Source organism: Jatropha curcas, chromosome 11, assembly GCF_041381405.1.
Source record: "Jatropha curcas cultivar XTBG-Jc1 chromosome 11, XTBG_Jcur_1.0, whole genome shotgun sequence".
Taxonomy (NCBI): domain Eukaryota; kingdom Viridiplantae; phylum Streptophyta; class Magnoliopsida; order Malpighiales; family Euphorbiaceae; genus Jatropha; species Jatropha curcas.
The window spans coordinates 4,032,478-4,059,786 of NC_143161.1; the positions used below are offsets into that span (position 1 = coordinate 4,032,478).

The 27,309-nt window shown below is 30.1% G+C and overlaps 4 protein-coding genes across 5 annotated transcripts; 2 read left to right on the forward strand and 2 right to left on the reverse strand.

Annotated features, from left to right (window-relative positions):
- The first annotated feature begins 6,824 nt into the window (after window positions 1-6,824).
- On the forward strand, window positions 6,825-7,691 carry LOC105634079 (MLP-like protein 31). The gene is made up of 2 exons (XM_089715825.1): window positions 6,825-7,078; window positions 7,218-7,691. Exons 1-2 carry the CDS (start codon window positions 6,892-6,894, stop codon window positions 7,484-7,486), a joined length of 456 nt encoding a protein of 151 aa, XP_089571951.1. The 5' UTR covers window positions 6,825-6,891; the 3' UTR covers window positions 7,487-7,691.
- Window positions 7,692-14,445: 6,754 nt separating this feature from the next.
- On the reverse strand, window positions 14,446-17,959 carry LOC105634080 (phosphoglucomutase, putative / glucose phosphomutase). 2 transcript variants are annotated; one of them, XM_012216857.4, is made up of 7 exons: window positions 17,080-17,959; window positions 16,729-16,992; window positions 15,616-16,132; window positions 15,331-15,530; window positions 15,134-15,246; window positions 14,768-14,846; window positions 14,446-14,613 (listed from the first exon to the last, which is right to left on the reverse strand). In XM_012216857.4, exons 1-7 carry the CDS (start codon window positions 17,623-17,625, stop codon window positions 14,563-14,565), a joined length of 1,770 nt encoding a protein of 589 aa, XP_012072247.1. In that variant the 5' UTR covers window positions 17,626-17,959; the 3' UTR covers window positions 14,446-14,562. The 2 variants fall into 2 exon arrangements, with proteins under 2 accessions (XP_012072247.1, XP_012072246.1); XM_012216856.4 differs by having other exon boundaries at window positions 14,706-14,846.
- Window positions 17,960-18,257: 298 nt separating this feature from the next.
- LOC105634081 (protein C2-DOMAIN ABA-RELATED 7) lies at window positions 18,258-19,670 on the reverse strand. The gene is made up of 3 exons (XM_012216858.3): window positions 19,474-19,670; window positions 18,761-18,856; window positions 18,258-18,664 (listed from the first exon to the last, which is right to left on the reverse strand). Exons 1-3 carry the CDS (start codon window positions 19,582-19,584, stop codon window positions 18,356-18,358), a joined length of 516 nt encoding a protein of 171 aa, XP_012072248.1. The 5' UTR covers window positions 19,585-19,670; the 3' UTR covers window positions 18,258-18,355.
- A 5,238-nt stretch (window positions 19,671-24,908) lies between these two features.
- Window positions 24,909-26,396, forward strand: LOC105634082 (hypothetical protein). Its single transcript, XM_012216859.4, has 2 exons — window positions 24,909-25,652; window positions 25,951-26,396. Exons 1-2 carry the CDS (start codon window positions 25,421-25,423, stop codon window positions 26,133-26,135), a joined length of 417 nt encoding a protein of 138 aa, XP_012072249.1. The 5' UTR covers window positions 24,909-25,420; the 3' UTR covers window positions 26,136-26,396.
- Window positions 26,397-27,309: the final 913 nt, after the last annotated feature.

The window sequence follows — 27,309 nt, forward strand, 5'->3', positions numbered from 1 at the left end:
GTACCAAACATGATGATCATTTGAAACTATTATGGCACCTTAGATTGGGTCATATTTCTATGGCTAGACAAAATCATGTAATAAATTCAGATACAAACAGTGGTTCTTTTGAATGTAATGTTTGCCCCCTTGCAAAGCAACAAAGATTGCCATTTTCTCCAAGTTGCAGTATTGCTAAAGGCATGTTTGATTTAGTACATATTGACCTATGGGGACCCTATCCTATCATTTCTTTGACTGGTGCTAGATACATGATTACTATAGTGGATGACTATAGCAGATACACATGGGCCTACATGTTACCCAATAAACAACAAGTCCACTCAATTCTTGACCATTTTATTAACCTAATAGACACCCAGTTTCATACCAAAATCAAAAAAATAAGGACTGATAATGGCACTGAATTTGTAAATCATGTAGTAAAGTCATTGTTCCTTTCTAAAGGAATTATACATCAACTATCTTGCCCTTATTCTCCACAGCAAAATGGAAGAGTGGAGAGAAAACACAAAGAAATTTTGAACATTGGAAGAGCCCTCCTATTTCAGGCTAAGTTTCCTAAGAATTTTTGGTCTGAAGTTCTCCTATCTGCTGTTTACCTCACAAATAGAGTGCCATCTGCACTCTTAGAATGGTTAAGCCCTTTTGAAAAACTGCACCAAATACAACCAGACCTTAAACACTTAAGAGTTATTGGCTGCTTGTGTTTTGCAACCAATACCAACCCACACAAAGATAAGTTTGACCCTAGAGCTAAACCATGTGTATTATTGGGTTATGGGGCTCAACAGAAAGGTTACAAGTTATATGACATGCATTCTAAGCAGATTTTCTACTCCAGGGATGTTGTATTCAAGGAAATTGTTTATCCTTTCCATCACAACACACCTTTTGAGTCATGTACTTTTAAGATACTGGACTGTTTAGATGACACCAACCCGGAAATTCCAGACCACACAAACACTATACCTGACTCAATAATACAAGCAACACATGAAAACATGATTACTCTTGACCAAACAAGCCAACAGTTTCCCACAGCTGCTGAACCATACATACAGAATAACCAGACTGAACCTCCTCAAACTTCACTACCAGAACAACCAATTCAACCACTTAGAAGAAGCATAAGAACTTCAAGACCACCAACTTGGATGACAGATTATATAACTGATTGTGCTACTTCCAATTACACATGTGCTGATTCAATTTCCACAAATCCCTTACCCAACTCACCCTATTCACATGCATATGCATCTTTTACATCTAATGTCAACAAAATCCATGAACCTTTATCATATAATCATGCTATTTCTGATGAAAATTGGGTACAAGCAATGCAAACTGAACTCAAAGCTTTAGAAGACAATGGTACTTGGATCTTAACTGAGTTACCCAAAGGGAAGAGGGCCATCGGATGCAAGTGGGTCTACCGAGTCAAATACAAACAAGATGGGACCATAGACAGGTATAAGGCTCGCCTGGTTGCTAAAGGGTACAATCAAAAACTGGGCATTGATTACAATGACAGTTTTTCCCCTATTGCTAAAATGGTAACTGTGAGAATCCTGTTTGCTCTAGTAGCTAAATACCAATGGACTCTTCACCAACTTGACATTAACAATGCCTACTTACATGGCTATATTGATGAGGACATCTACATGCAACCTCCAGCTGGCTATTCTAAAGCTTCTACAGGCCAAGTGTGCAAATTGACTAAGTCACTTTATGGACTTAAGCAGGCTGGCAGAATGTGGAACTAGGAATTGACAAATACGTTGATCCAGTATGGTTTTCAACAGTCAGTGAATGACCACTGCCTATTCACGAAAGGGGCAGATACTGACTTTCTAGTGCTTATTGTCTATGTGGATGACATCTTAATTGCAGGGCCTAACATTCAACTTATCCGCAATATTAAGGAGTTTCTACACTCTAAGTTTACCATTAAGGACCTCGGTGATGCACGATTTTTCTTGGGAATTGAAATCCTACGGTCCACTGATGGCATCTACTTATCTCAGCAAAAATTTATTCAAGACATGCTGTTAGATGCAAACATACAGCACACAAAACATGCATCCACGCCAATGGTACAAGGTCAAAAACTTCAAGCAACTATGGGCCCATTACTCACAGAACCAGATTGTTACAGACGGTTAGTGGGGAGATTGCTTTACCTGAGCTTCACTCGACCAGACATTACTTACTCAGTCCAGCAGTTGTCTCAACACATGCAACATCCTTGTCAGGGTCACATGACTGCTGTCTTTCATCTTCTCCGCTACTTAGCTTCCTCAACAAATCTAAAACTGTTCTTCCCCACTTCATCTCCGCTTGATCTTCAGGCATACTGTGATGCTGATTGGGGGGCTTGCCCTGACACTCGACGGTCCCTCACAGGATATTGTATTTTCATGGGCTCCTCGATCGTGTCATGGAAAACAAAAAAACAACAGGAAGTCAGTCGTTCCTCTGCTGAAGCAGAATACAGGGCCATGGCTAATACAGTGTGCGAAATACTTTGGATTGACAAAATATTAATAGATCTGCAGGTAAAAATCAAAAAACCAGTACCTTTATTCTGCGACAACCAAGCGGCACTGCATATTGCCGCCAACCCTGTCTATCACGAGCGCACCAAACATATTGACATCGACTGCCATCTCACTCGACACTACATTCAAACGGGCCTTATCGACCCAAAGCATCTCCCTTCAGAGTCACAACTCGCTGATTTCTTCACCAAACTCTTACCCATCTCCAGATTTCGGTTGATGACTGTCAAGTTGGGCTTGGTTTTGTTTCCCCCGCTCCAACTTGAGGGGGGCGTGAACGAGTATGAACAGCCTAAGGGTCAACACCAATAGCAAAGCAATAAGGAAGAATCGAGAAGCTGCCACCCTAATCAAAAGCAAGAACCCTAAAACAAAACACAACACTTCCTATTTATATTAAACCCATACATCATACCCATTTCACTTAATCCAAATCCATGTTATAAACCCATTAACCCAAACCCATTAATCCATATTGTACAGCTATAATTTTAATTCTGTTACAATAGACAGTATACAATACAGTAGGCCCTAGAGTAAGCAAATACAGCACCCTTGTAAATATAAATAGAACCCATTGTACCAGCTCTACATAATTGAGAAGAGATATACAGTTTCTTCACTCTGTTTGTTTTCTGTTCACTATTGATTGTTAAATCTTATTTCTTTACAATTAATTTCCATAAATTTATAACTAACCGATTAGTTAAAGCTGAATGACTCATTTTAAAAACGATAGCAAAGCTTTAAGTTTCATAAACTATGTAAGTTAACCTTGCCGTTTCTGACCGCTGCATGTCTTGTCTGCAGTGGGTCCTTTTTATCCTTTTAATTGTTTTTTCTTTATTTTATTTAATTTTCAAATATGTGATTATTTGGAATAATATTTAAATTTAGTCTTTCATCTATATGTAATAATTTAATGCCCCTTTATGTTTTGATTTATTAAATTTCTCTCATTTCACGAAGTTATTCTTTGTTATTGTAGAATTTTATATAGGTCTTTTATTTCTTTGACAATTCAAAATATAAGATTAATTATTGGTTATTTATGATATGAGACTTCATATCTTCAAATTTTAATAAATTTTTTTTATTAATGAAACCTGGCTGTGAAGCATGTTGCTATATTAATTTGATTTATTAAACTCCGGTATCAATAGTAACAAGTTTTTTAGAAAATAAAATTTGGACAATATTACCGAAAAAATTTTTTAGTCCTATTTGAAAATCAACCAATTTTTATCCGAAAAATTAATCTGTTTTACTAAGATCATCTTCGATCAGAAGCTTTCAATTTTTTATATTTGCTACTTATTGGTATGAAAATATTATGATTTACCTAATTTATAATCATATTATAAAAAATTTCATCAATGATAAAATTTCATCAACGCACCACTCTCACCAAAAATGTTGATGCGGATCTTACCAAATCATAAATTCCATTATATTATTGAAATATACTTATCTAAACCATATGTTTATCTGTTATTTATATATTTAATTAATAATTTATCATTATTTAAAAACATTATCATCATTAGATTTGTTAAATATAACATAAAGATTTTAATTTTTATATTTATATTTTCCTTATTCTTATAAGAATATTATGATTTACTTGATTAATATTCATATGAATTGTCAAGTTTTATAAAAATAGTTTCATCCGCCATAAATTTCTTTTATATATATATATATATATATATATATATATATATATATATATATATATACACGCACTAAAGAATAAGGGCTACAAATAATGATATCTCACTAAAAAAAGTTTTTTAAAACTTATTAATTTTTTTAATTTAGCTTGCTAACTTCTGAAAAAAAAAACATCTTTTTAATTATGGAGCTAGCTAGAAAATATATATATATATTTTTTTTTTTTTTTTGTTTTTGAAATGGAAAATATTTTCAATGTTATTATAAAATGTTAATATTATATCCATTGTAAATTTCACATGCGCCATCTGCTACTAACATAGTTGTTTTTAATGAGCACTCAACATATAATAATTACATATATGTATAAAAAATAAAGGAAGGGCAGGAATTAGTTCACTTAATATATAATTTAACATTTGAATAAAAATATTAGTTAGATTAGTATTTTTAATTTAATATATTCAAATTATATTTATTTAAATATTTTAATATATAAAATTATATTTAATAAATATATTTAATTTGGTATTAAATTTTAATTATTATTTTCTGTTAAGCCGTGAATATATTGATTTCTTGAACTATCATTTTTTCAAAGACCTTGAAAACTTGATTTAACACCGTTTTGAAAAAAAAAAAAAAAAAGTAGTGAAGTCCTTTCACTTGATCGATTTATACACAAAAGAGTCAAAATTTCAATCAATAGCAATCGATATCATTTTGAAGCATTTTCCTATTGATTGTTAAATTTTATTTTTTTACAATTAATTTCCATAAGTTTAGTTAAAGCTGAATGACTCATTTTAAAAATAATAGCAAAGCTTTAAGTTTCATAAACGATGTATGGAACGTCTTGTCGGCAGTGGGTCCTTTTTATCCTTTTAATTGTTTTTTCTTTATTTTATTTAATTTACAAATATGTGATTATTTGGAATAATATTTAATTTTAGTCTTTCATATATATATGTAATAATTTAATGCCTTTATGTTTTGATTTATTAAATTTCTCTCATTTCACGAAGTTATTCTTTGTTATTGAGAAATTTTATAAAATTGATCATTGGTTGTTTATGATCTGAGACTTCATATCTTTAAGTTTGAATAAATTTCTTTTATTAATGAAACCTGGTTGTGAAGCATGTTGTTATATTAATTTGATTTATTAAACTCGGATATCAATTGTAACAAGTTTTCTAGAAAATAAAGTTCAGACAATATTACCGAAAAAATTTTTTTAGTCCTTCTATTTGAAAATCGACCAATTTTTATCCGAAAAATTAATCTGCTTTGCTAAGATCACCTTCTATCGGAAGCTTTCAATTTTTTATATTTACTTCTTATTGGTATGAAAATATTATGATTTACCTAATTTATAATCATATTAAAAAAAATTTCATCAACGCACCACTCTCACCAAAAATGTTGATGCGGATCTTACCAAATCATAAATTCCATTATATTATTGAAATATACTTATCTAAACCATATGTTTATCTGTTATTTATATATTTAATTAATAATTTATCATTATTTAAAAACATTATCATCATTAGATTTGTTAAATATAACATAAAGATTTTAATTTTTATATTTATATTTTCTTTATTTGTATAAGAATATTATGATTTACTTGATTGATTAATATTCATATGAATTGTCAAGTTTTATAAAAAATAGTTTCATCCGCCATAAATTTCTTTTATATATATATATATATACACGCGCGCGCACCAAAGAGTTAGTGACTCCGCAGTTGTAGGATTTACCTATATTTAGTCGTGTACTAACGTAGACAAAATAATTCTGTAAGCCATATTAGAATGTGATGTATCGTAAACTAGGCCCGAACTATAGAATGCTGTAGAAGATAAACTTGGGCCGAGAAATAATAGAATATTGAAATTTATACCGAGATAATAGATTCTAGTGTTTCAGGCTTACTACGGGCCTCGGGGGCCTTAAGCTTACCTGGGCTCTAGTGCCGGTCCGGCCCATGGAGTCGGGTCGTGATAAAAATAATTTTTAATTATTAAATAATTGTTATACTTTACGCGTTTAGCGTAAGGACAGATAATTATACAATCAACGTCAACATTTATTTAATTACATCAATCAATCAATCACACGACACTTCCTCTTAAAAAATAAATTATATGACATTTACATCAATAAATACTATATAGTATAAAAATTATTTAAAAATTTCCCTCTTTAATTATTTAAACTGTTCAACTACTCCTAATACAATATTCAAAGTTGATTGCATCTACAACATTATCTCAAATAAAAATAAAATAAAATATAGAATCAATTATTTGTTTTTAGAACCAACTTCCAACACATTCGCGTTTCTCTATAGGAAAAAAAGTTCAATTTGGTCTTTCAATTATACTTTCTATTATAATTTGTCAAGTGTGATCTCGTATTCTTTTTGTATTTTATTTATTTGAGACACTTATATGTTTATAATTAAAGTTGTTTTAGTTTTATTATTTATTTATTTATTTATATATCTATTCAGACCTACGTCATGCAGCCATGCTGCCCCTGACTCTTGCCCATTATAAAAGCACGTCAAGGCCAAAGCATTTCCTTCATCTTCCGATCCATCTCTCATTGATAAGTTGCTTGTTTTGCAAATTTGAAAAAAAAAATGGCTCTTACCGGTAAGCTCGAAGCAGATGTGGAAATCAAAGCTTCTGCGGACAAGTTTCATGATGTGTTTGGGTCTAGACCCCATCACGTAAAACATGCTACTCCTCACAACATACAAGGTTGTGAATTACATGATGGTGAATTTGGAAAAGAAGGGAGTGTTGTCTTCTGGAATTATGTTCATGGTAAGGTTCCACCCTTTTTTTATCTTAAATATATTATGGAGATTTGAACTCTTAACATTAAGGTTTTGAATTATTAAGTCAAGATAATTTTGAAGTTCTGTGACTTTTTTTTTTTAATTTTCCCTTAAAATTCAAACAGATGGAGTTTCTAAAGTTGCGAAAGAGATTGTTGAAAAGATAGACGATGTGAACTTGTCTACCACCTTCACAGTCATTGAAGGAGATTTACTGAAGGAGTATAAGAATTTCAAAATCACCGTTAAAGCTACACCGAAGGGTACTGGAAGTGTAGCGCACTGGACACTGGAGTATGAGAAGCTGAATAAAGATATTCCAGACCCACACTCTCTAGTTAAATTTTTGCTTGATGTCTCCAAAGATATTGATGCCCATCTTACCAAAGCATGAACTCCCAGCCTTATCCATCAATAAACTGTTTGCTTGCTATTTATACGTGTGATTAAGCCTACAGTGCAATATGAAATAAATAAAGGAAAAAAAGGTTCTGGATTTTATTAATCCTTAGATCCTTCGATATATATATATATATATGTAAACTTTTATTGTATGTGGTTTTTATTGATGTACTAATAGATGTGAGTTTTATTAAGGATGTCTTTGTGTTGTGCCTGAGCTTATTTAGAGATTTTTGGCTCATAGCATATATATGTATATATCATTGAAAAGCTTGACGCACCAGGCTATTTAGCAAGGAACTTGGAATCACTGAGACCACCTGGTCATTAATGGGATCATAATCTCACACATTTTTTTATCACTAACAGGTTCATGTTCAAATTGCCAATACTGACGTAGCTGGCCAACGTTAAATAAGCTCAAATTATTTCAGCTATTGGTTTATTTTAATAATAGCCATCTGATTATTAATCGTAGATTGCCTTTCAGTTATAAAGAAATATAGATAACATGTTCTGTAGATCACACTGAATGGAGCATAAGCATCGAACTATTGCATACCATTTAGGGGAAGAGAGGAATATGGATGGATGAAGCGCAGAGACAGGGAAAGTGATGGGAGGACAAGACTAGGTTTTGAATGAAACAATTTTTTTAAAAAAATGGCAAATGGAAAGGGCTATAAATCTAGCAAGTATTATTTTCATTTTTTTTCCGAACAGTCAGAAATCTCTCGCCACAACCAAAAACTTACTTTCAATTAGTTTGATTTATGGGTATGGTAATAAATTATAGGTAAGCCTTTCTCGAAGTAACACCATCCAATAAAAAAATATCATAAGTTGCTTTCAACCCCAACAAAGTGGTGTAACTAATCTTCTGGACGATTACGATTGCTTTTTTTTTTTTTTTTTTTTGTACAAATTTTTGAAGTAGAAGGTACAATTATTTATTAGGTAATTTCTTTTCTAATGAACCCCAAGTCTTTATTATTATTATTATTATTATTTCACAAAATATACACTAGTATGTTAATATAACTAGGAATTAGAGAGTACGAAAAAAAAATGTGTTGCACCAAATAACAATTAAACGATACAAAATTAGTAAAGCTTTATTTACTTTACCTTTCTCTCAAACATAAAAAAGGATATATTGACCTTATATTTTACCATACCTACTTTAATTCAATAATCCTTTTTTTATACATGGAAGGTTCAATGGAATCGGAATAATATCATGGGCTACACAGCAGAGATAATCTTCCCCCTTTGGATGATATTCATCAAATTCGTGATAACTTTTATGGTAGAGAGGACTTAAAATCGATCACTACATCTTTTATGAGAGGTAGGAAGATCAATTACAACACATCTAATTGGATAATTCAATAATCCTTTCCCTTAACTAAGTTTATCCATCTATCTAAAACGTTATCTCAAATGACAAATAATAATAAGTTGCTTTCAATCCCAACATAATGTATGTAACCGATCTTCAGGGCAATTAATTAAGATTACCTACTTTTCTACCTACCGTAGAACTAATTATTGGACAATCTTAGGGTCCATGCCCTTGAAATCTCCTAATCCTAATCCTCTTCTGATTCTATTCGAATAATAATATTTGATCCTACAATATAATTAGGTCTTATATGTAAATTACGGTTAAATTTCTGGTAAAATATTTATATTCTATCACTGGCTAAGTATGCTAATATAAGTAGGAGTTAGAAAATAGGAGAAAAAAATGCCTTATACCAATAACAAACAATACAAGATTAGTGAATCTTTTTTTTTTAACTTATCTTATTTTATTTTACTGTATCATATTTTAACTTATCTTACCTTAATTTAATAATCTTTCTCCCCTCATCCAAAGAAAGTAAAATGTCATCCAAAGAAAGTAAAATATTATCCTAAATGCAAAAATCTAAGAGCTTGTTTGATTGGATGTAAAATAAGGAAAGGTGTAAAATAATAAGTGAAAGTTTTTTGGGATTTGCAAAATACCTTGTTTGGGAAGGAGGTAAAAGAAGGAATGAATGTAAAATATCTTTATTTTAGGTCCTCCAATTTACTCTCTAAAATGAGAGAAAAATAAAAACAATAAAGGTATAACTAAGTAAAATAAATTTATTTTACTCCCACTTTTTATTTTCCCTTCAAACCAAATAAAGAGTGTAAAATGAGGAGGTAAAATGAATAATAATATTTTACTCTCTCATTTTACATGCTCCCTCATTTTACATTTTCCCTCTATCCAAACAAAGCATAAAGTATAATCTTTGTACCAAACAGTTGTTCACTTTTTATCTAAAGTACAATTAATAATTGAAAAATCTAAAGTACAACTAATTATTGAAAAATCTTGACTGAATCTATTATTATTATTATTATTATTATTATTATTTGCACAAAAATCTTCTATAATCTCTGCTTGTAAATTCTGTCCATTTAAATTTAATCTAATAAATCCTAACAATTATAATAATGGACCTTGGTACCACAATCCATCATAATGCCTCTTAAACAAATATTTTTTTTTCAAGAAATGAAATTAAAAATAAAAAATATAAGGAAAACAAAAGAAAAATAGAGATTTCATTTAAAGTCGAAAGGTAAAAACTTTTATACAAATAGACAAAATATATGGATAAATAAATACTAAATAAATAAACTAAAATAAGTTATCAAAATAGTAAATTTTCATAAAACTTTTTTGAGTGAATTTATATAATTCAGTTTTTATTATTTATTCTGATTTTATTACTATTATTTATAATTAATTGTTTTGCTTATTTTAATTATTATCAATTATTATATTTTTAATATTTAATTATTTTAATATTAGGTTCTATTTGGTGGATCAATCATTTCGTCAAGGAACATTTTGTAATATCTTTATTTTCTTTTCCAATTTCAAATTAGAATTCTATATTTCTAATATTCAAATTATATATATACTATTTAAATTATATTTTTATTTCTATATTATTACTATATCATGTTTATATTATATTATATTTATATGTTTATTTTTTTATATTTTTTTCTATATCACGTGTTTATTGCAATTTATGTGTACCATGTATGTTTTCGTATGCCAAGTCAAGGAGGATTGAGAACCACTAGACTAGTAGTTGTCTGATTTTCAAATTAATTTTGTTTCTTATAAGGTTAAATAACTATAATTAGTCCAGCAAATCAAGACATAGCTCGGTAGAAAATGTATTTACGACCTGACTATACCTCTAGGTTCAAATAAATTAATTTAGATGATACTTGTTTAATGCTGAATAATTTTTAACATAAACATTTTATTCACAATAGTTTGTATCAAAATTAAATTTGAATAATTGTTGAATTATTTTATTTAAATTATATTCTAAAAAATAATATAACAATATATTTTAATAAATATTTTAAAAAATTATAATATCCTCTTTAAAAATAAATTGGTTTATGTTAGTTCTAACACCTATTTTATTATAAAATTTTGAATTATTTCATTATTATTGGGTGCGGGATTTATCTCCCAAAATATAAAATTAATATAGTCTAGCTGGAGTGGTACCCATACTATGGATTACATTTCAATTTTAATTTTAATATGATGAAAAGCACGTCCAGCTAAGAAGTTTAAAAAAACAATTAAAAAATTAAAAGTATTAAAAAGACATTCCAGACCCAAACTCTATGCTTCAATTTGTGATTGGTGTCACCAAAGATGTTGATGCCCATCTTACCAAAGCTTAAACTCCATCATCCATCAATAGAACTGTCTTATATATGTGTGTGTGTGTGTATGTTGAAATAAAGAAGGATAGGGATTAATATTAATTCCTATTTCCTTTCGTGCCCAATAGACTTTTTTTGCATGTGGTTTTGCTTAATCTATTAATGGATGTGAGTTCTGTTAAGGATTTCTCCATTTTGTGCCTGAGTTGATTAAGGGCCTGCTTGGCATGAGATTTTTGGCTACTGGCATATTTTAGAATTAAAATTATATATATATATGTACACACACATTAGATGCGATCAAGCAAATAATGAACTAATCAAATATATCCTTCTCGCTCCATAATACATCATTTCTATGCTTCCATGTAGTCCATAGAGTCATGCGGAGATTCTGGATATCGTCCAACGAGTTGACATGAAAAACATTGAATAGTAAGTTAATTATCTATTATGAATTTAATTCGAATGTGAATTTAATGTTGTTGCGTACTATCCATCAAAATTTATTATATAATTCAAAATTATTTATATAATAAAATGTTTAAAGTAAAAATTTAAGGCTATGTTTGATATGATGTAATCAAACATGTAATGAAATATGAGTTGATTATATTGTTTGGGTAAGCTATTTTTAAGTCTTATAATATAATTGTGATTATACGTGTAATCTTCATTATTTAAATTGATGTAATATTCATTACTTCAAAAAATCTACATAAAATCTATTACATTCCTCAAAGTCCATATCCATTCTCAACCACCACCACACCACTCCACTACCACCACCACCACCATTACACCACTGCCACCACCACTACACTACCGCCACCATTCTACCACTGCAATCACCATCCCCACCACTCCATTACCACCACTATTGCAACTGCCACCACGATATCATTATTAATTATTCTTTTGTATTGTTATAGGGATAGGAACTCACTAAAAATATCAATATACCATAATTTTATATTGTAATTTAATTTATTAAGCGAAAATATATAAAATTGTAATTGTGTAAAAAAAATTAATTTTCAATGACTTTAACTTTTATTTTTTTATATTCCATTTTTCCGGCTTAATTTTTTTTAATTTTCTACTCCAAATAGTTTATATGTCTAAATAGTCTTTAATAGCTTTGATACAATGAATAACTTTTGATTTAAATATTTCTTTTTTTGTTAATAATAATATGGTGGTTGTCCATGCTCTACTTAATCATACTCTTAATAATTCTGAGCTAGGAGTTTTGCTTTCTAATTGTAGAAACATTTTAGATTTTCGTGTTGATATTTCTGTGCAATTGGTTCGTAGGCAAGCAACTTTGGCAGCTCATACTCTAGCTAGAGCTTCCATTGCTCATTTTTGCTTTCAGGTTAGGAATGATATTCCCGTATATTTGTTGGACTATTATTAAGTTAATGAAGCTTTTGGTTTCTTAAAAAAAAAATAATAATAATATGGTGGTAGTGATGGTAATGGTGATAATAGTGGTGATGGTGATGGTAATGGTGAAGTGATGGTGATGGTGGTAGAGTTGTAGTTGTAGCGGTGGTGGAGGTGGAGTGATGTTGGTGGCGGTGGTGATGGTGGTGATATTTTAATTACATTACATGTTTATGAACAAACATAAAAATTGAATGGTGATTACATTTCATAAATTTTTTTAGTTACATTACACTTTTCATTGCATTCGTTTGGTAATTAAATTTTAATTACATTCCATATCATGACACTTTTAATCACATTAGATCTTTGATTATATTACATTGTATTAAACCAAACATAGCTTACCGCTTATATATTAAGTTTATGAATGGAAACAAAGCGGACATCCTAGCAGTTTGAATTCATTTATTTATAATATTTATGAATTTAAAATTTATTTTAATTTTTTTATAATTTTGTAGTGACGAAATATCCCAAATGATTAGCCAATATAGTTTCTGTTCCGAAAATCAGTAAGTTTCTATTTGATAATATAGTGAAATCGGTTGTATGTACATATAGAAAGAGTGAATTTTTAAGGGTACCCTACTTGATTTAGATATTAGTTGAATGGGTATATAACTGAGTACGAACATTAAAAGATGGATATAGATATAGATTTGAGTATCGAAAGCAGATCTAAGTGGGATGGTGTAAATTCTGCAAAGTACGTGTCCCATCTTTATCCCTAACTTATAAAGAAGAAAAAGAATTCTGAACGGTGCCATAGAGTGTGTATATGTATATATATGAAATTTGTATAATTAAATAAACAAGTAATGATACTTTTTTGATAAAACAAACAAGTATGACTGATTACTGTTCAATTTCTAGTGTAAGAAATCTTACCGTTATTTATAATATCTATAAATAACGCATATAAAGCAAAATTATTTGCAGAGTTTTGAACATGCAGAAGCATGACGAGCATGCAAGGATGATTAGAAAATAGGTAAAGGAAGAAGATGGGATCAGGATTCAGGAGGGATCTAGAATATACACGTCACTTCTTTTTCTATATATATCACTTCTTTTTCTATATATATCACCAACACAACGTCAGATGGCCTTTGATAAAGAAAGGAGCGGATAGTGTAGCGTCACACTTTAATTAATTTCTTATTGGCAGTTGGATTCATTATTAAGAAACTGAATAGTAACAAATCCTTTGATTTGATTGATTTATACACTTAATAGAGTCAAAATTTTAATCATTAGCAATTGATATCAGGATCATTTTTGAAGCATTTTCATATTAATTGTTGATTTGTATTATATTTAAATTATATTAAACTTATAAAAATGAGAAAAATTTCTTTTTCAATTTAATAATTTTATGTGATTATTTTATTTATAATTATTTAAAATAATTTAATTGCTCAATATGAATAAATTAAATTTTAGACTTAATAGCCAAAACTTGCAAAAGAAGTTCGAAATGTGTTTAATTAGCCTAAAAAACATATACATATATATGATCATACATAATAATTTTTTTAATTTCTTTCTTTATTCAATTTCTTTTTTATACACGAGAAAACTTAATTTGCATCAATTTGATTCAGTAGTTGTGTTTGTCCAACTAAAACATTATCTTCCTTATATCAAGAGTTATTTTTAGTACCAACATATTGGTCCACCAATAATTTAGGAAATATAAAAAAAATATTATTGCATAATTTTCATACAATTATAATAAATAATTTTTAAGGATGAGACTATTAATAATTTTTATCTATTAATAAATTTTAGTTATGATAAAAAAAAAAAAAGAACAGTGATATAAATTTTACAGCCTCATGTAATCATTTTGCAAGTCCAGTTTTGGCATAGTTGTCAATTTGAGTGATATCTAGGAATTTGTCCACTCCACTTGCCAGAAGAAACCTGAAAAAAAGATTCAACAAACAATGGTAAAGCAAGGCAAAAGTGCAGAAAAATTAAATAGTTGTATTATGGTAGAAGAGCAAAACGAATACTTGTCTCTAAGAAGTTTTGCCATAAAATGGCATCCTCCAACCACCATTGATTGCATATTTACCGCAATGTTCGGATTATGAATGCTCTGCCTCAGGTGTACCCATCCGTATTCTCCATTTTCTTTGTTTGATACTTTAGCCCTGTTTTGGCAACAATATCGAATAATTTTTAATGACAAAACAATTTACAAACACAAATTCCCACTACTTGTCGTTTTTGTTTTGTTGGCGGGTTTTCTACAGCTTATTGGCAATGGATCCAAGTGCAAAAGCAAGTATTTGTTAATTTGGGCTTTGCTTTAACGTATTAGGTTGTTGGATCTATCTTAACATTAGTTACGTACTGGGCCTTTAAATCAAATTTATTTCCACCAACGAGAACGACAGGTCGGCCCAAAGTGGTAGTGTCGTCAACGTAGAAGTCGTACCTGTACATATAAGCATCAACAGCTGCTGGAGTGTCGTTTGAGTCAACAAGGCAGCCATCGCTTACCCAACAGTCTCCACAGGCGTCCAATTCCCATCCTTCCAGTTTTCCTTCCTATGTACCAAATTTATGTCTTAAATTACGGAACAAAAAGGAAAAGCTACCTATCCATATGTTTACATATGGATGTTTGTGTACCTCAATGTAGCTTCGAAATTTCTCAATTGCCTCAATTGCTCTTGCCTTGGCATGTCTTGGCTCAGAAATTACGTTCATTCTTAGCTGTACAGATTCTAAAGGTTCTTCCAGATCTTCTATGAGAATACCTATTCCTTCATCTGATCCTCCTAGTTTCATACGTACCATTTCAATAATGATCTTTACCACCATGTAAGCTCCTGAAAAAATAGAAGAAAAAGAATTTTCTTTAAGAGCAAATTAATTAGTAATAAGATGCAAATTAAAGACTTGTTACTTACTTACCATCATCCAAGAAATAATTCTCTTTAAGGGCACCATGTCCAGATGTTTCCATCATGAGATGGGTTTCAATACCTTCTTTATTAAGCTGAACTCCTTTATCAATCACATTTCTGTAACCAACACGGTATAAGCAATGTTGCCCTCCTCTATCAGTAATAAATCTTGAAAGTGCCATGCTGGTTCGAGCATCGGTAACTATTGTAGTACCAGGACGTTCTTTTAAGACAATAGCAGACATAAGTGCAATGAGCTTGTCGCCATTGATAGGGTTGCCTTTGTTATCAACAACGCCACTGCGGTCTACGTCTGTGTCGAAAACGATACCAAGATCGGCTGAATTTTCTAAAACGGCGGCTCTGGTAAGGGCCATGGCAGTTTTGTCCTCAGGATTGGGAATGTGATTGGGGAACATTCCATCTGGGTTTAAGTGTAGGGAACCAAAGGTGTCTGCTCCGAGTTTGTCTAGTACATCCCATGTAAAGAAACCTCCTGATCCATTTCCAGCATTTACAATTATCTGCAGATTAATTAGAACCATGCATGGTTGACATTTTAACGTGTATCATATATTAGAAATTTTTAAAAAATAACATATGTATAAATATATTAGTTTAATTAAGTGTAATATTAGTTAAAAAGATTTTTCCCATTATTTTTTTTTTTACAAATTAAGAAATTTAAATATCTTACAAGATATCTAAATAAAATATCTAGTTTTTTTTTTCGTAAATTAATTAAGCTTCATTGAGATTTAAACTTCCAATTTCATATCCCAAAAAAAAAATTAGTACTACTATGACACTCATCAATTAGCAAAAATACTAATTTCTGAACTACTAATTAATTTAATGATTTAAACAAAAAGAATAATATTTGAAATACGCATTACCCAATAATAAGGTGGATGTCAGAATTGTTTTTTTGTCATTTTTGTCATTTTTGGAATTAATGCAATTAAGTGCAAGTATACATATAGGACAACATGAGAACCAAATGGGTTAACAAGCACCACTTATTTGCAACTAGCTGCCAAAATTCCCATCTAGCTATAGATTGAATTTCTGAGGATAATGTAAATATGGAAATATATGCATGTAATAGTTAAAAATGAACCTGAAATCCTTCGAGAGGAGTATCGTAGTGCAAGGGATGGTTCACTCTCTCTTTGATGATTTCTCGTAGATGCTTGGCATAAGTGCTCATGAAATCAACTCTTGTTGGTGGAGTGCTAAGCATTGTCGATACTTTTGCAAGCCTATTTGCATATTTACGCGCTGCTTTGTCACATATCTCCTCCACCTCGGTCGAGGTCAGCCCTCCTCTTTTTGTGAAAAATTTTAGACCATTTCGAGTGTAGGGCAGGTGTGACGCCGTCATCTGAAAATTAAACGCCATTTTCATATATAACAAATCCATCTTATCTGAGTAACATAGAAATGAGTGAATCTTTGTGTTGTATCATACCATTATGGAAGCATCATAGGCAAATGGAGGAAGCAATGTACTCATGAAACAAGCTGGAGTAGTAGCTAGTCCCATATCAAACGCTATACAACCTGCACGAGAAAGGCCAGCAAAAACAGCAACACTCAAAGAAGTTCCTGATACTCTAGGATCTCTACCAAGTGAGACTCTAACATCTTCAACGACACGCTGTTTTTCCTTTTCCAAGCCATGAATAACCCACTCGCCAAAACTTTCTCCAATGGCTTCAACTGCTGGAGGAGTAAGATCCACTGTCCTACCCTTCTCGCCTTCCAACGCTACGCCACGAACATCAGACCCATTTTGAAGCCTTCTTATCCTATCCATTTCTTCATCAACAATAACTTCATTGTATTTTGTAGTACTAGAAGATTTTACACGTGTCATTTTAGTTGAAGGGTTTGAAAATGGAAATTTCAGATTTTTTTGGAATGGTTTTATTGTAGGTGTTGATGATGAAGATGAAAAGCTTTTTCTTGGGTTATTGCTGTGCAGAGATATTGATGATGTCGAAGTGGAAGCCATGGATTCTCAGCTTAATCACCTTGGTTCTCCTAGTTAAGTTGCTAGTTTGAAAGTTTTTGAAGAGAAGATATTTGTTTTCCAAAGAAATTGTCAATTTGAGAAGATAAGGTACTAGGATTAAGCAAATAAATGATAACCCTACAATTCACAGAGCTAGCAGAAAACAAAATATCTATTATACAAACTTCCAAATGACTGTAGATTTTCCTTTTTGTCCTTGTTTTTGCATTCATAAGATGCAGTTGATATTTCTGCTTCTGTATGTATGCGAGATGAACAAGGGATACTCTATGTTTCTTGTATGGTTCTAAAATTCAAAATTACAATTAAAGATCGCTCGAAAATGATAGCTAATTGTATTGTTGCTCTCCTAAAAAAATCCCCCAATAACTGGGCTAGCAACGCCACAAAGCAATGAAACTAAATTTGTAAGGTAAATTGAGGCCCATTCTGAGCCCCAACATTTTCGAAGCCCAAGTTTCTTCAAACTGCGTACTGCAGTGGTTGAATATGTAATGGTTTCCAAAATACAAACATACATTTTTAGATTCAGCCTGATATATAAACAGAAGTTTCAAAAAGAGAGAAATTGCCTCCAGTAATCTCATTGTTACACTACACTGGAGCATAAATAGCTACGAACCTCTCCCTGTTTATTAAGTACAATAGAGAATACTCGACTCATTTCACGCAGGATTATGAAGCCTGAATTTAAACATGTCAAATATGTTTAGCTGAGACGTTCAATTTCCAATCCCTTGCAACCTGGAACATGAATCCACTCAAGTTGCACTTCCACTTCACCTGACTCTACATTTCTCAATCTAAGAGGCATATTTTGGATGATTTTTCCGTTGTTCCAAACCATATGACTCTCATCGGCAAGGCAGTTGGTCCTATTTGGCTGAACTCTAGATACCACACAGCCATTTGGAAGGTTTTCCAAGCCCATCTTAAGAATTTTTATGTATGGTTTGATGTCAATCTCAGCATCACCTATTTTGTCATCTGCAGTGAATTTGTCTTTGTCAAAAACTGTCTGCAAAGGAATACCAAAATCAAATCAAATAAAGGGTTGTCATGTATAGGGAAATAATTAGAATTTCAAGCCTCTTGATTCAAGAAAACCACTTACTAATCTTATTGGAACATCGACATCTGTGACGGAAAGAGTTAGTTCTTCATTCCATTCAGGATTGCAGTTGTTTTTCACCACTCCAGTCTTCAATGTCTGCTCAGTTAAAATGGCAACAGGAGAGGGAGGGAAAAGAAATGGACAAATCAGACTACTGAATCAATATTTTGATTAGCTCAGAAATTGATAAAAAAAAAAAAATTGAATTACACTAACTAAAGTTTACCTTTAAACAGTTCTATTAAAATTAAATGCCTTTTCTTGAACTAATTCATCATTTATGATACAATCTTGAAATATGCACATCTTATAAGAAATATCCAGTTATTTTAATATTTAATTCTTTTGTCTTCTTTTAATTAAGCTACTTTTGACTTATTAAATAGATTTATCCCTCCCAACTACCATCAAAATAAGCAGTTCAATCATTAATAAAATTATGGCAACAACAAAACTAACAAAATATGTCAATATTGAATATTAATTTCACCGGCACAATAGATTCCCAATTTATATATCAATAGATTATCAGGAGAGCGTTACAGGAACTAACAAAAGACGCAAAATTTCGTATACATATAAAGCAAACGAACAGATTAAAATGATTGAATATTCTAGAGTGGATAGAATAATCTGACAGAATCAAAAGAAAGAAAATGAAAATTTGAAAAAAAAAAAAAAAAAAAAAAAGGATTGTGAAAGAAGGAAGATACGTGGGGTTCCATGGTGACGACGACATAAGGATCGCTGCCACCAACATCACGATCCACAAGGTTTCTGCCTCTTAGGATACGAATTCTGAGAAGACCAAGAATGTCCTCCATTCTCAAAAACAGATTGGGAAAATACGTTTCGATGTGCCAACGAGTGTTTCCAAAACTATTACTTATATATTTGTGTAATTTTTTTTATTTCATCAGATAAGCGAAAAAAGAAAAGGAAATGAAAGAAGAAACACGTGGGAAGCGAAAGATTGGCACGTGGAATCTATGAAATTTGGGTGCATTGCAACGCGTTCATTGTTTGATAACGAAAATGTGGTCGCCGTAGTGTGCGCTCCGCCCTCTGTTATAATTCGGATCCAAATATTAAACCAGACAGGTCCGACTTGAGATTGAAACATGGACAAAGCCTTTTGGGCCAACCACAATTCATCCAAGCAATAAGCCCATTTGGAAGTTCAGGCTAGTGTACTAAGAAATGGCTTTGTTTGTTTGCAATTTTAGTGTCTAATCCTACAATAATTAATCATTAATTACCCATGATTAACAATTAACTAGAAATTGCCAATTGGAATCGAACCCTATATTTTATTTTAGATGCAAAGGATTGCAAATTCAAGTAATTTCCATTAATGGAGAAAATTTTCCATGTCTTCCTAGCTCTGCGACGAAAAAAATATCATGAAGAAATATCTCTGCTGTAGTTTATGGATACCAAACAGTGATCCTTTGAAAAGATAAAATACAAAAACTAAAAAGATGACATTTCTTTAGAGAAGAAACAAAATTTGATAGAACAGAAAATTGTCTAACCTCCACAAGTGTCAACATCTTTACCTTGCGTTAGAAATATAGATAGAGAGATTTAAAATTAAGAAATTAAAAATTCTTTTTCCATGAAAAATTTTATCGAGCGATAAATCAAGCGTTCAACTTTTAATAATATGAAAATAAAAGATATTAAATTTAAATCATCTTTATTATAAAGTTTAAAGCTCTCCTTTCTTTTACCAAAAAAAAAAAAAATTAAAGACTTAATTTGTTTAATGAATGATTTTTTTTTCTAGTATTAATGAATAGATTCTTGAAATTACATATTATAAACTTAACATATTAAAAATTGGTTACTCTTCATTTAAATAAATTCAAATTTTCAACTTAAAAAAAAAATCAAAATTTTTGCCTCCTAACTGCTTCTGCAGGAATCTTTAATAAACGCAGTAGTCCAAAGGCAAAAAAATAAATAATAATAAAATAAAAAATGTAGATTAGGATCCATAGGTTTGGGCCAATGTGGACCAAATGACAGGTCAGGTTTTTTATCCTAATTGTACGGTTTTTTATAATTACATCTCATTTTTTAAAATAATAAATTACAAAATTAGAGAGAAATAAATGTTTTGAAAAAACTAACGGAAGAAAAGGTGGCCACATGTCGCATTTTGGATTCGGTAATTGCCAGATAATATGATAAATCCAAATTATTAAAAGAGAAAAACCGTACGTATCGTCCCTTTAAGCCAATGTAATGTGTACTTATCTATCACCACCTTTCATATTCAAAGATGATGGAAGAGAGACCACACAATTCATTGATTCTGTTTTAGATCCGCCATCATCAATCGCAGTCATGGTTGGCCCTCCCACAACATTTATAATTATTAATTATATCATTATATTAATGTATATAAAATATCTATGTAGTATATGTGTATTATTTTCCTTTTTTATTTAAAAAAAATTATTTTGATCATCAATTGAGTTAATATTTCTAATTAAGATGATATTTATCTCTTTTTTTTTTTAACATAAAATAAAGATTAATGATGGTACTCTTCTACATCTAAATATTCCCTCCTCATTTTATATATTATTATTGAATAATAAATATCAATAATTTAAATGATTGCCTGAATGTGAACACTGCACATATGCACATGCTTATTAAAATTCTTGTTACCGCAAAGTCAAACGAAGGACACAGATGTATTGACATTATTATAGAAGGTAGACCAGAGAGTAGGCAAGAGTTTGTCATTTAACCAAAGATTAAGAGAATATGCTCTTCCATCATCTTTCTGGGTTTTGACTGGACGAGCTTCGTGAGACTAGTAATTATTATTATTATTATAGTCTAATTATAGATTAGTCCAAAATATAAAACTTCCTATTAATATTTAGTTTTATCCCACCGCTTGCAGTACACTGATGACTTAAACCTAATCTCCCTCTCATCCGTGTAATATCACTTTAATGTCGCAAAGAAAAGTAAACGAGGAGTTAAAAACAGTTTTTGGTTGATTCATTTCAAGCAGGCTTATGAGACAAAGACTGAAATAGTTAAATTATTTTAATAACACAAAGGAGACCGAAAAAAAAAAAAATTCCAATTTTATACAGTTAGCTTGCATTTTCCTTTCACATTCGTCATTAATTATACAGTAACGTTAGGCATGAATTTAAAAAAGTATTTTTAAAATAAAATTAAATTCTTCAAATTTCATCATTAATTTAAAATGATTAGTTTTGAGAAAATCTCTCTTTTAAACTGGTAGAACTAAAGCCTTAATAAAAATTTTTAAAGTGAGTTACCAATTTGATTGTTGTTCAGCCCGCAGTATTATTTAGGCCATCAGATTTCCTAATGAATTGAAAAAATAATTATATATATATATATATATATATATATATATATATATATATATAATTAAGTATTACAAAATTTTAATTTTTATATTTACTAAATTTATTTTTAATGAATATATCTAATAATGAGACATTTAAAAAAATTTTATATTTCATTTATTAAATATTTAATTCTTTTAAGATATAGATAAAAAAATATTTTTTTATTAATATTATTTTTTCTTTATGTTTGTATGATATGATTCTGTATATTTTTAAAAAATAAATTTTCAAATATAATATATATAATTTAATATTTTATTTAGGAGAGAGATAAAAAAAAAGAAAAATATATATTATTTTTGTTAATATTTTTGTTCTTTATATTTGTCATATTTGATTAGATATGTTTTTTAAAAAGTAAATTTTCAAATAGAATTTACATAATTAAACATGAAATGGTAAACAATTGAAATTTTAATTTTAAAAAATATATATAATATTTTATTGATATATTTATATATCTACATAGATTGAAATTTTTTTTGTTAAGTGAGTTTTGAAAGAGGTTTATTCTTAATAATAATTTTTTATTTTTTTTCATTATTGAATAACTTGTAACTACTATAATTTTAATTTAGTAAGCGATTTATATCTCCCTTGAAATAAATAGATGGCCTATTAATGGTTAAGTATTTTTAATTTTCTTGATATTTTTTTCTCTTATGTCTTAATTCTATTTGACTTTAAAAAAAATAGTATTTAAGAAACAGGAAAAAAAAAACTATAACTATATATTTTTATTTTGGTCACTTTTGGGGTTTCAAGAATCTCTATGTATGTACATATATTCTTTTATCTGATATACTGGGTAAATAATGTTGTCATTATGGTCAAAGTGATTTTCATTATCAATTCAAATCATCTTTTCATTTATTTTCTTTGACCTGACAGTAAAAATAATTTATTATTATTATTCATTATAATTTTACTTAGATATTGACTTGAGGTTGAGAGCAAAGGGTTGGAGATTGAGTAAGAACTTGATTTTATTTTTGAGCGGGTTTAAAAATCTGCATTTATAAATTATGAACTAAAAGATTATGTCTAATGATTAGATTGAACTTTATTCTAATATCATTTCATTATATAAAAATAGTATTAAGTACAAAATAAATAACATTGCAAGTAATTTGTACGGCAAAATACAATTCAAATTAACCACTTGTAATTATTTTAATCTAAAAAAGACTTATATATATATAATGAGAATATAACGAGTATAATCAATGTGCAACGCACGTCATACAAAAGACAAGTAAATATTAAAAGGAAAAAAAATAATTTCATGCTTCTTTTTCTTTTAAAAAAAATACGAGAAAATTCATCAAAATATGTACTTTACATCTGGAATTTTCCATTTAAATCTTACTTGAGAGCTATTTTTTTTTTTTCCAATTTTGAAATACTCCAATTAAACAAATAAATTAAGTTATTCCTAACTTGACTAATTCAATTAATCTTTCAACTTGAACCTTAAAAAAAAAAAATGTCGGGTCTCTCAAACAGTGTTTATAATAAAATTATTAAAAGAAGTGCATACTTATGCACTTAACCAACCAACCATCAAATTCGTATATATCATATTACCAATTGATAATATATATATATATATATATATATATATATATATATAAATTGGTGGGTCTCTCAAGTGCATGTACTATATATATCATACTCCCAGTTGAATTTCAAAACATGTCTATATAAATGTATAAGATTGTATTGCACTCCAATCCAAGGGTGAATATGAACAATACAATGAAGACCATTGATTTGAACAAAATGTAAATTATTAATTCAAAAATGCTTATTCTTTACATTGTAGACCATTGAACATGCATAGGATATTTTCCATATAATAAAAAACATTACCCGTATGGGAATCTTACATTAGTCATAAATTGTTCTTGTTTAAGTAAAATCAAAAGGTCCTCTTTGTTCTACACCATAGATTTAGAACCAAATCCAATAATTGGAAGGACAAGAATTTAGAATTTGCCTATTTGGTCTCAAAAATATGCCTAATTAACTATAATTCATCATTGCATATAATAATTTTGTGATTAAAAGCATAATATATAATTTCATACACTCATGCTTATTAAAATTGCCCTTAATAGTTGTTATTTGTTTTAATAATTTGAGAGGTTATTCTGTTTTTGGTAATTAGTCTTAGTTTTAGTAAGAAAATATGAAATATGGTTTTGTTAGTTCTGTTCAAAAAAAAAAAATTACATAATTAGCAGAATTACAAAAAGAAACTAATAGTCATGAATTAAAATCCTGATTAAATAACAACTAAGGAAAATTTTAAGCCAATATAAAATTGAAAAGGATGATTTAAAAAATTAAAAATAGAAAAGAAAGGCTCTAAAATTTAATAAAAAGGTTCTAAAATTTTGTTATATATAATTATAAAAAAAACAAAGCTGTCAAAGCAATTTCCTAGAAAACAGTGGCGAAAAAGTAAAACGTGATAAAAAAAAAATGGCCGGTTCAAGTGTTAAACCGGGGCAGGTTCGAAGAAAAGGAAAATTACTGAAAAGGACTTAAAAACGCTCAAAAGCAACGTGTTTCCTTCCTAAATAGAGATAGAGAAGGAAACTGGAAGGCATATACCCGGTTAAGGTCGGCGCAAAATACCAGAACACGCTAACAATTTCTGTTTTCTTTTTTAATTATAAATAAGAAACCTTCAACAACCAATTTAACCACACAAACAACAAACCCTAACCCTAGCCCCACCTGCTTCAAACTCCTCTCCTCCATATAAATAATCCAGAACCCATCACACAATCATACAAATTTCCTCTCCGGCTCCCAACAATTTCGTTTCTCTCCTCTGTTTTGAAAATTTCTTGCCGGAGAGCTGATTTCTTGCTCCGGATTTTTGTTTAGAAATAGAAATAGATCAACAAAAGAAAACAGGATCTTTTAATTATCGTTGTGAATGGTGGAAATCTTAAGCAGTAGTAATTACATGCTCTCCCTTTGCAAATCAAGGGCGGGCGTTGTCTCTGCTGCCTCTGCTTTTGCTTTCGGATCTTGCAAGGAAGGCTGGTACTATCGCTGCCTCGGCGTCGACCCCTGAATCATCTAATTTCAATCTCGGAAATCTCAAATTTATTTTGTTTTTTCGAAAAAGAAAAGAAGCCAATTCTCTGTTTTTGCCTAATATTTCTTTTATTTGTTCAATTTGCAATTAAGAAACAAAAGAGTTCTCTTTAGATTTTGATAAACACGCAAAACAATGTTGCTTTACAAGCCCAAGAAGAATCAGCCTGCGAAGGGTAACAGGTTCTTGATTAGCGTGACTGTTTTGGGGAGTGCTGGGCCGATCCGATTTGTGGTAAATGAAAGGGAGATTGTTGCTGTTATTATTGATACCGCGTTGAAGTCTTATGCTCGTGAGGGTCGCCTTCCTGTTCTTGGCTCTGATCTAAACGATTTCTTCCTTTATTGCCCCAATGCTGGTTCTGGTGGTAAGCCTCTTTCCCTTTCTCTTTTTCATTTTTTATTTCTCATGATTTATTAATTTGTTGGAGAAGTCGAGAATTCTAATTTCTAAGAAAAAATGAGGCTTTTTAGGTTCATTTGATTTGGCTCGTTTTTGGATTATGAGAGCAAAATTTTTATTATTTTCCATGGCAGAAAAGAATTTTGGGAGTAAAGAAAGCCTGCTGGGTATATATGGATTTTGAATTTAATTGGAAATTTTCTTGTTTAATAATTATTTAATGTAGCAATTCTTTTAACGTGGATGCTTAATTTCGATTTCAGCTCTGAGCCCATGGGAGACAATTGGATCGTTAGGGTCTCGAAATTTTATGCTATGCAAGAAACCACAGCAGCAGGTGAAGGCAGCTGAAGATCCAAGACCAAATGCAGCAATTACTCGAAAAGGGAGTGGGAGTTGGAAGTCATGGATTAATAAGTCTCTCAATCTTAAAATATCGTCTCATTAGATTGAATGATTTCATTCAGTTTCAAGAAATGGAAACTTTCCTTTAATTTTTCATTATCAATTTCCAAGTAACAGATGTTTTGTTACTTTGTTCTCTGTTGCTTCTGTTTTTTTTTGTTTTTTCCTATTAATTCCCAGATTGAAATATTCAATCTTGGTTATTGTTTCTTTTATTATGTTCTGTTTGACTCATCATGAACTTAAATGTACTTTTTGAGTTTTTGCTTTGAGAATAAAATAGACATTTATTTTTTATGTCTAATTAATCTCTTCTGCTGCTTGTTTTATTCTGCCATTTGTGTTCTCCTATTTGTGTTGAGGAAATTATTAATTATTATTTTTGTTTTTATTTTGTTTGCTTGAAATAAGAAGGTTCACCCGTTTGCTTTCTGCCCATATCTTATAAGTTGGGCAGGTAAGCGGTAGTTAGTATTTTGAAGTGTTTTGTGGAGTCTGTAGCATTCAAATGATGTTTTGAAATTGAAAGCAAGCTGCGTGGTTTCTTGCTCTGATGAAATTGCATTATATGCAAAATGAAATGGTTTTAGACTTTTATTTTTGCTTTTTGACTATGATGCTCATGCTTGTATGCTTTTGCCCTTCACCAAACTTTTCCTGCAGAATCTAGACTTTTCCTTTTGGTGCTGTTTTTAAGTCCAAATTGAATTAAAATTACAACCCAGCTAGCTTGCTGTCTGCTATATGGAATTTGTTCTTACAAAGATGGAAGCTTCCAACTAATTCCAAACGGGCGATATAAATTCTTCCTTTTCATTTATGCTGTAATTGGTAGGCTTTTTCAGGTTCAGGATGCTTAATTGTTACCGTTCTTTTTGCTTGGTTGTCAAATTATAGCTGTATTTTGGACTTATGATGTTTGCATTAATACTTGTGATATCGATTAATTATAGAATTAGAAGGATAATAATACCTGTTTACAGCAATTATAATTAATTAATTACAGAACAAAACCTGCCTCGTTTGATTTGAGACATTGATAATATCTCCCCACCGCACCGATACTTATTTCCGACATAATAAATAAATAAAATAAATTGATCTATCAAAGTTGGACTCTGGGATGGTATTCTTGCAAATTATAGGTAATCTGTCTGTTTTATTTTGAAGGGAAAAGAAAATGTTTTGTCTATTATAGTACGACAGTATTGCACGGA